The following is a 9,695-nucleotide window of genomic DNA, read 5'->3' as shown; positions in this document are numbered from 1 at the left end:
TTTTTTTTTGGCGGAACCAGGGATTAAACTCAGGCCCTTGCGCTTGCCAGGGAAGTACTTATTGTACTGAACCATCTCCCAGGCCCCGTTGACTATATTCTTATTCTTACTTATTTTTGGAAATAGGATCTCTCCATGTAGCCCAGACTGGTCTTGAATTTTTAGTGATCCTCCTTTCTCAGCCTCCTGAGTGCTGGGATTATAAGTGTGTGCCACCACGCCCAGCTTTTTTTTTTTTTTTCCTTCTGACTGTATACTCAAGAGGCACCAAGTATAGTCATTAATTCTTGAGTTGCCTATAACTAATATAAGCCTTGTTAAACAGAAACCCTATGTGTGCTGAGGGACCAACTGCTGGTCTCTGGAGGACACATGGCCATCAAAGGGCAGCACTATCAACCTGCTGTCACAGTACTTGCCCTGGAGGAAGGAAGAGGACTGGGCTCTGGCTGTGGATGGACTTGAGTGCCTAGGCCTGAATCCCTTATATGGCAAGCCTTTTTATCTCTTTGGTACCGGGAATTGAACTCAGGACCTTATACTTGCCAGGCAGGCACTTTTGCCACTGAGCTATATCCTCAGCCCAATTTAATTAACTTTTAAATTAGTACATTTTAGTGTTGAGGGTGTGACCCAAGGTCTCATGTGTTAGGTAAGCCACTCTACCACTGAGCTATAGCCCCAGCCCAAATTATTTATTTGTGAAGCTTAATGTATTTGCTGGTTTTACTATGCAGCACAGGTTGGCCTCTAACTCATGGTGGTCTATCTGTCTCAGCTTCCTGAGCACTGGGATTCCAGGTGTGCATCACACATCTGGGAAGCCGTGAATATTTGATCTTCCTGCTTTCACCTTCTAAGTCTTGGGACTAAAGGTGTGTGTCACCATGCCTGAACCATAGTTTGCTCATCTATGAAATGAATCCAGAGGGTGGGTGTGATGGTAAATGCATATAATCCTAGCACTCAAGAGGCTGAGGCAGGAGGATTGTTTCAAGTTTGAGACCAGCCTAGACTACAAAGTAAGCTCAAAGCCAGCCTCAACTGCATAGTGAGACCCTATCTCAAAAAGACAAAAAAGAGAAGAAGAAAAAAAGAAGTGAGTCCAGTTTTCTGAATGTTGAAAAGTGAAGTGAGATACTGTGTGAACTGCCTAGCACACTGCCTGGAACAGGCAGATGCCCAGCCACATCCCCTTTATAAGAAGAGCCCCCCTCAACCAGAGACTTTGTACCTTGATTTTTTTTTTTTTTTTTTTAAGGAGGAAAGGTATATGTCAGCTCACAGTTTGTAGAGGTTTCAGGTAACACAGGGCAGCAAGACAAAAAGCAGCAATTAACATAGCAGGGATTGGACTGGGGAGATGGCTCAGTAGACTAAGCACTTGCCTGGCAAGCACAAGGACCTGAGTTCAAATCCTGATTCCACAAAAAATAAATAAATAAATAAATAAATAAAAGCTCAAGATTTAAAAAAAAAAAAAAACATAGCAGGGATAGCTATACCTTGATCTTGAGGCTGTCCCTGAAGTTGGTCATGAGTGCGTGGTCCTTCTGTCTGTTCTCATTGATGTTTTCAATCAGGTCCTGGGCTCTCTTCTTTAAAATGTTGATGCTTGAGTCCAGAGAGGAAAAGTAGAGTCCTCCCTTCCCTTCCAGCACTGGCAGTTGGTGGCTAGCACTGGAGGTGGAGATACAAGGGCTAGAAATCTGACTTCTGAAAGTACAGGAAACAGACATCAGCACTAGACACTCCAAGAGTGGACACTGGGTGGGTGTGGGGGGGGTGGCCCAATGACCGATCTAGTGCTTAGCATGTGGCCCTGCCCTAGCTTCCAGCCCCAACACACAAAAAAGCAACTGAAAGAAAAAAAAAAAAAAAGCAACTGATCTCTGTGTGTGTGTGTGTGTGTGTGTGTGTGTGTGTGTGTGTGTGTGTAGGGGAGCTTGTACTGGGACTCAAACTCAGGACCTCACACTTGTCTGGCAAGTACTGTACCACTAAGCTATACTGCCTGGTCTGCAAGAGTGGCTGATCTGAACTGAGGGAGTTCTATGATAAAGCAATTTTCCTAAGTCACTTCATTCATGCCCTCAGATACGAGTATGCATCCCTCCCTCAGGTGTGTGTATGTGTGTGTGTGTTACTGGGGATTAAACCAGGGCCCTCACAATGAACTACATTTTAAATTTTTTTCAATTGTGAGACAGTGTCTCACTAAGATGCCCAGGCTGGGATACTTGTGATAACCCTGTTTCACCTTCCTAGAGTGTTGGAATTATAGGTATGTGCCACCATTCTTGACGCCCCATTTTATAATGAAGAAAACAAAGCTAGAGGCACAAACTAAAGATGCCCAAAATTCCAAAACAGAAAGAGCTATTTCACTGCAAGGCCCACTAATATTTTGTTACATCAACTTGCTTCTTTGGGATAGGCATGAAGAGGACAAGCTGAGTGGTGGCCAGTGCTTGTAATCCCAGCTACTCAGGATACTGATGTATGAGGTCAGCCAACCTGAGTAACTCAGCAAGACCTGGACTTGAGGGGCCAGGGAGATGGCTCAGCAGAATAAGCACTTCCCTGGCAAGCGCAAGGGCCTGAGTTCAATCCCTGGTTCTGCTAAAAACAAAAAAAACAAAACAACAACAAAAAAATGACCTGGACTTGAATAGTATGGTGCAGATGCTTTTTAAAATGACCTTCATGTCACCCGCTGCATACTTTCTACACTCAAAGGGTGATGGTCACAGCAGGCAGAGACCTAGGCTAGGTAGAGTACTTGTTGTCATCACCTGAAGTAAATGCTGTCATGAGTTAGATTTTAGGCTAGGGTTGTGGTTCAGCAGTATAGCACTTGTCTAGCATGCATAAGGCCCTGGGTTTGTACCTTAGCACTATAAAATATGTATTTATTTATTTATTTTTTGGCTGGCTCAGGCTGCCTTAAGGGTGGGTCTGGTGCAGCATGTGGACCTGGGGATCAAACTTCAGTCCCCTGTGCCTGATTGAGTTTGCCCAAGCAAGCGCTTTAAACAACTAAGCTAGCCAGCAAGCCCCCTAATTTCTATTTTTTTTTTTAATTTTATTTATTTATTTATTTGTGTGTGTGCAGCCAGCTCAGCCCACCAGAGGGCGGGGCTGGCTGGCATGTGGTGCTGGGAGATTGAACTGCAGTCCCTGTGCTTTGCTAAGCTTGTTCTAAGTAGGTGCTTTAGACCACTGAGCCATCTCACCAGCCCAAACCCACAGTCTTCTTTTTTTTTTTTTTTTTCGGAACCAGGGATCAAACTCAGGGATACATTCTGAGTGAAGTTTTTTCTTGAGGTGCTGGGGACGGAGCCCAGGCCCTGGCCCATGTTGTCAAGTGTTCACCACTGAGCTGCACCCTGGTCCCACGTGTTCATCATTGGAAAAAGGTTTTCTCCAGAAAACCTTTTCTTGGCTCTCAGTCTCTTGCTGGCCTTAGCTCTGCACGATGGCTCAGAATGTACATGCCGTGGAAGTCCTGGACTAGAAGCCTGCGCAGTTAGAGCTCTCCTCTGTAGGCAAGTTCCCAGGCCCCAGGCTGCGGCTGTGTCCTTATCCTGCATGTCTTGGCAGACCATTTCCTTGCCTCGGTGCCTCTGCACCTGCTCCCTGACTGGAGCTCTGAGCCCCACCCAGACCGCTGTAGTACTTGCTGTTTGCTTTGCTTAAAGCCATCAATGACTCCTGTGCATCTATACTGCTGTGTGTGTGCATGACCTTTCAGGCCCCCAAGCCCCACCAGGCTGTGTCTCCTCTTCCTCCGCACTCCCAACATCCAGCCAGTCCTATACCCTGTGCTGAATGACTGTCCTACCCGCTCCTCTTCCTCCTAGGCTCCACACAAAGAACACAAGTTCATCACCCTGCAAGGTGGACAGCTGTGCCTAGTGTGTCAGAACAGGAAAGCACCTCAAAAGAGACAGATGTGCTATAGCCCGGATATACCAGCCAGCTGGAAAAACATGTGAATAAATAGCGCATGGCTCCCTGAGCATTTCTGCAAACAGATATTTAGAGTGAGACAAAAATTTATTGAGGAACTTCTGCCTGCAGCAGTTCTTTCCCAGGGGTAAGCAAGGAGGGGAGGAGGCTAATTCAGAGCTGGGCACTGCTGCATTTCAGATGTTTGTACCATCTGGATACACATGGAGAGAATAGCTGAAACCAGTGTAGCAGCACACCTGCACATCCCGGCTACTTGGAAGGCTGGGGCATTTGGAGCCTAAGTTTGAGGACATCCTGGGCCACTTATCGAGACCCTGTCCCAAAAATGAAAAGAATGAAGGAGTAGCTCAGTGTTAGTGCTCAACTGGCATGTGCCAAGGCCCTGAGGCTCCATTCCCAGTGTACATACACACAGGAATAGCCATAAGCTGTGCACTGAGAATGGCATGGGAACAGAGCTGGGAGGCTGGGAGGACTGGAACATAACGGTGGCCTTGGGCTTCCCTGAGACCTCCAGAACTGTTACCCCATCTCGCAGCCCAAATCCAGGGCCTGCTCACTTAGGGTGGATTCAGCGCTTCTTCCCATCACTTCCTCCCCTGCACTCCACTCTCCCATCATGATCATATGCTTTCTCTTGTCCAATACTCCAGAATCTGAGTGTCACTGGAGGAAGCAGTGGCCCCGGGGACACAGTAGATTCCTGTTCTGCAGTGATGCAGGGGATCCTCAGGGCCTCCCTGTGCTCAGGTCACTGCTCTCTCTCACTCCTCGTGTGAGCCCTGCCAAAGCTTCAAATGCTCCATCCCTGTCTCCAGTTTGACTCCCCTCACCTAAACAGATAGGGAAGTAGTCAGGTCTGGAACACCTTCACTTGCCTGTGGGCATGAACAGCCTCTAGCTCAGCTGAAGAGTTGCCAGTCTTCTGGTTCCCTCTTCTCCGCCTTTTGATTTTACCTCGTCTCCTTCAGCTGGCTCTTTCCCCCTGGTGTGTACTATTCCTTTCCTCCCTTGCTCTCCCCCTCTAGTTCTTCTGCAGTGCTGGGGACGGAACCCAAGGTGTCACACATGCTACACTGAGCAGAACCCCATCCTGGCACACACTGTGTCATGCACAAAAATCCACCTCAAATCCAGGCCCCCTTAGCGTCCCTCTTTTTTTCCTATCACAGAAGGTTCAAGAAAGATCTCCCACTTTTCCTGGGCATATTTTTCTTCACTTCTCGGCTCACTGCAATGGGCTTCCTGGCCCAGTTTTCAAATGATGCTCATGCCAAGTTCCCCAATGACCTTGTGGTCAGAGCAGTGCACATCCCCACTACAATACCAGACCTCTCTTCTGCCCCAATCACAGGTAGCACCCCAGGCCCTGTGAGTGACATCTGCTTGCTCCCCTTGATGGCTTCACGCCCCATGTTTTGCTGTGAGCCTGAGTTTTCCTGCCTGCAGCCTCTGCATGCGGCACACAGCCTATCGTCTCTGGAGGCATTCTCATAGCCTGCCTACCTGACAGCACCCTCACCCAGCCCTGGTCCTCCAGAAAGTTCTGTGCTGGAGCAAGGGCACACAGCACTTCCAGTATCACTGTCCATGTCCTAGCCTCTCCCTAGACTCCTAGAGGCTGGGCTCCATCTGATCCATCCTCTGGCCTCTAGTATCTTCACCTCATGGAAGGACCAGGAAGTGTACATGACATAAATGAATGACTCAAGTGCTTTCATTACCACTCACACTTCAATGACACCCAAACTTACCATTCATAGCCCGTCCCTCTCGCACTCCCAATGACACACATCTACCTTCAGCAGTCATCTCTAAAAGTATCTCAAATTTTGCCTCTGCACACCAATAGCTGTTGCCCCCATGGCCTCCTTCCTTCCCACGAATGACACAAAAAGCCACCTGGTCTGCAAGCTGGATACCCAGCAATGTTTTCTCTGTCCCTTCACATCCTGTCACACTGCTCTCATTTTGACCTCCTTAATCTCTCTCCAATCTTTCATCCTTTGCAGGGCTACCCTTGTCACTTCTCACCTGAGTATGGTGATCTTTGAAACTACAACCTCATCTCCTCCTGCATGACAACCTCAGATAAAGCCCCAACAGCCGCAGATCAAATGTGAATCTGCTGGCCTAGGAGACAGGACCATCCAGGGATAGGGTCTCAGAGTTCCCTGCTGCCCCTCCCTCTCCAGTTATCTGGGACTGTCCATGGTTTCCCTGAACCCTGCAGTCTTCACTTGAACTGTTCCTTTCCACCTCCTTCACAATGGAGCAACATATGGAGCTCCTGTAGGGTACTGTGGCATGCTTCTGTAATTCCAGCACTTAGGCTGAGGTAGAACTGGATTGCTGCAAGTTAGAGGCCAGACTGCCCTATACAGGTTGTTCAAGGCCAGTCTGAACTACATAGCAAGGCCCTGTCTCAACAAACAAAAAATAAATTTGGAGCTACCCCTCATGCGCCCCACTATGCTTGGCTGTATCAGCTGTGGAGCTGCCCATTTATGCACAGTGGTCCCTGCTGGTGCACATGCAGGCCTGAGATCAGTATGTTCTGCTCAATTGTGCTTTCCAGTGCTCCAAAGGCTTCAGAAATGTTTGCCAAATATCTAAGCTTGCTCCAGCACAGACCCTTCTAAGTGGAACGGGCTCTAATAATCCTGCTGGAACACCTAAGCACACCCACAGTTTGCAGAGGCAAACTCCCAAGGAGTTGGGGATGCCAAAATTAAAGGCAATGATAGGCCCGGCCAAATAGCTCAGCAGATTAAAGTGCCTGCAAGCAGACACAGGGGCTTGGGGTTCACAGGGCCTGCTGTGCCGGCCCCACCCCTGGGTGCACTGAGACAGCAATTGAGACTGAACGTGGTGGCACATGCCTGTAATCCCAGCTCTTGAGAGGCTATAAACAAGTGGATCACTATGAGTCCAATCTAGTAGTGAGACCATGAACATCGTGTAGACCCTTCCCTAAAATACAAAAAAATAAAAATAAAAATAAAAAATAAAAGCAATGATATCACCAGGAGTTTTATTTGGTGTCATTGTTCACAACCTGCTTGAGTTGCTAGCTGCTGGGAGACACTGTAAGGTTCAAAGGCTGTAGCTGGAAAGGCTTTTTTTTTTTTGAGGGGGAGGGTGGGTCTTCTTGAGACAGGATTTCACTATGCAGTTCAGACTGGCCTTGAATTCACTTTTTATTCCAAGCTGGGCTCAAATTCACAGCAATACTCCTGCCTCAGCTTTCTGGAGTGTTGGGATTACAGACATGTACCATCATGCCTGGCACTGGAAGGAGTATAGCAGCTATACATATGGTGAAAAAATCACTTGAACTCAACTCATTCCAATTTTGTGATAGGACAAAGGCCTGTGTCAGATGTCTGGTGAGAGGTTCTTTAGTTTTCCAACCTCTCCTTTGGGGATTTGGTGCTTTCGATTTCATTTTTCTTAATACTCAGCAGCTGCATATTAATCAGAACGCTAATGAATCATAGGCTTCCCTGGGCCTGCATTCACCAATTAGCTTTAATGAACAAAATGGGCGGTCTCTTCTCCGCTGGCTTCCCAGCTCTCAGGCTGGCTTCTGGAGTGACGCCAGGGAATGGAAATGAACCTGACCCAGCACTCCTGGTGTGTGTGGCCTGTGTACGCACAGGTGTAAGATGGAGGTTGTGAACACATAGCCTCACTCATTTATTATATCTGTCCTTTCAAGGTGTCTCTCATTTGGCTTTGAGGATTAGGACCTAGCTCCCTAGCAGGGCCCAGGCTGGCAGGGGCTTGGGAAACAGGTCTAAGCAAAGAGCCCATCTGTTCACTCCAGGTAAAGCTGTGACTGGCAGGTGTGAGCAGCATTGCTACCCACTGCTGGGCCCTCCCTTCGTGGACTCAAACAGATACACAAGTAAACAATCCGCCAGCCACTTCTGACCATGCGGGTGTCACAGTCCCAGGAGAGGCAAGCTAATCAAACACATGAGGAGGAACACAACAGCACCCCTGATACTTGGGCACAGCCATGCTTTGCTGAAGTACTGCCAGGAGGGAGGTTTGAATTGAAACTGATGAGCCGCTTCCTCACCCTCTACTTTTCACCCCCGAAATATGTTAACATTTTAATCATGTTGCTGAGTGGCTGCTGCTGGATCTATTAACCAGCCCCCACACTGACTTTAATCCATCTGGTTTCTGGCCCAATGCTCTTGTGGCGCTCCTTAAAATCTCTAAATGATCTATCTGCAAAGTCTGTGTCTCTTTATCACACAGATTTGGGTCTAAGCATGTTGTCTGGAGCAAATTATCAGACCTCAGTCATTTCTTTCCTTTCTCTGGTCACTACCAGCCAGAAAAGAATTGGAAATCATTTCACCCTGCTTTCCCCCCAAGGACTTGAGGAGACAAGTAAGGCTGGCTTTGTATCTGGAGTCCTCAGGGCTGTCTCAAACCACTCCTCATTCCGTCCCTAGGCAGGCACGTCTATCCCACAGCTGAAGCCCAAAACAATGACTCCTCAGGCATCAAGTCCAGCCACTGCCAAATCCTGAGTTCTAGGTCGGAAAATCCAGTAATTTGGACATACTTACATGGATGGTCCCAGACACTTCAAAAACAATGAAGCAAGGGCAAAAAGAACTTTTGTTTTTGCCTCTGTTACAGAAACCAGTAACTATGGGAAACTACAAAGCCAGAAAGCAGGGGTCAGTGGCCTGCGGTAAGCCCTGAACAACAGGCTCTGGGGGAGAGAGGGAAGGCTGATTTGTAGTGTTGCCACCAGCCATGGGAGGAGGACCCTCACCATAGCCAGTGCCAACCAATCAACAGGAAGTCACTATGTGCCAGCTTGGGAAGAGGTGTATGCAACCAGCTCCTGCCAGCCAGCAGGAGCCCACTGCAGCAAACCATGGCAAGGCATCCCTATCATCCACTTCCTCAGCTTTTCTCTTTCTCTTGGCTGGATGCTAACCTATGTTGGAACCTCCAACTCCATCACTCCTCCCAGTCACTCTCCACAAAGCAGTCAAGTGTCTCTTTATGTCAAGAACCTGCGCGCCTCACTTCTGGGACTCGGGTACAATCATGCCTCCATATCCACCAGGGATTAGCTTCAAGACATTCCTGGATACCAAAATTTGCAGATTAAAGCTGGGTGTGGTGGTGCGCACCTCTAATTCCAGCATCTGGGGGATTTTTGAGAGTGAGGCCAGCCTGAGCTACATGGTGAGCTACTAGTGAGACTCTGTCTCAAAAAATAAGAAAATGATTGGTATACAGTTCAGTGAGAAGGCCATGGGTTCCATCCCCAGTACAGCAAATAAAAATAAAAAGTATGAGAGGATCTTTATAGGATCTACGCAATCACCATGCCTTTTCATGGAAAGGCTGGCATGGAGAAGATACAGACCTGAGAACCATGGTGTCCGCCCTAAGCCCCATGTACACAGAGGGAGGCCTGGCTATTGTGGATATACTGTCTCCTCTTCTGTGGTGTCAGCTCACTGTTTCTTGTCCAGCACCCAGCCTGGCACTGAGGATGTTCCCACCACCCTCGAACCGGTGCTAGAAGAAAGTCAGGCATGGGTGGTGGCGCATACCTCAATCCCATCACTTTAGGAGGCTGAGGCAGGAATATCTTGAGTTTGAGCCCAGCCTAGGAAACTTACAGAGAACCTGTCTCAAAATGAAAAACACAAGTGGTCTGCCAGTTAGCTCAGTTG

General features: G+C 48.1%; 1 protein-coding gene across 3 annotated transcripts in view; it reads right to left on the bottom strand.

The window, feature by feature from the left end:
- Positions 1-9,695, bottom strand: part of Syce2 (synaptonemal complex central element protein 2) — a 12,660-nt gene that overhangs the window by 2,252 nt on the left and 713 nt on the right. For 2 of the 3 annotated variants that reach the window (XM_023720190.1, XM_023720187.1), the window contains exon 3: positions 1,506-1,716. In XM_023720190.1, coding sequence (XP_023575958.1) covers positions 1,506-1,716 — 211 coding nt within the window. The remainder of the gene's footprint in view (positions 1-1,505; positions 1,717-9,695) is intronic. The other variant, XM_023720188.1, reaches the window with a different exon arrangement.

This window comes from Octodon degus, unplaced genomic scaffold (assembly GCF_000260255.1).
Source record: "Octodon degus isolate 3935 unplaced genomic scaffold, OctDeg1.0 scaffold00073, whole genome shotgun sequence".
Taxonomy (NCBI): Eukaryota; Metazoa; Chordata; class Mammalia; order Rodentia; family Octodontidae; genus Octodon; species Octodon degus.
This window is presented reverse-complemented; position numbering and strand designations above follow the sequence as displayed.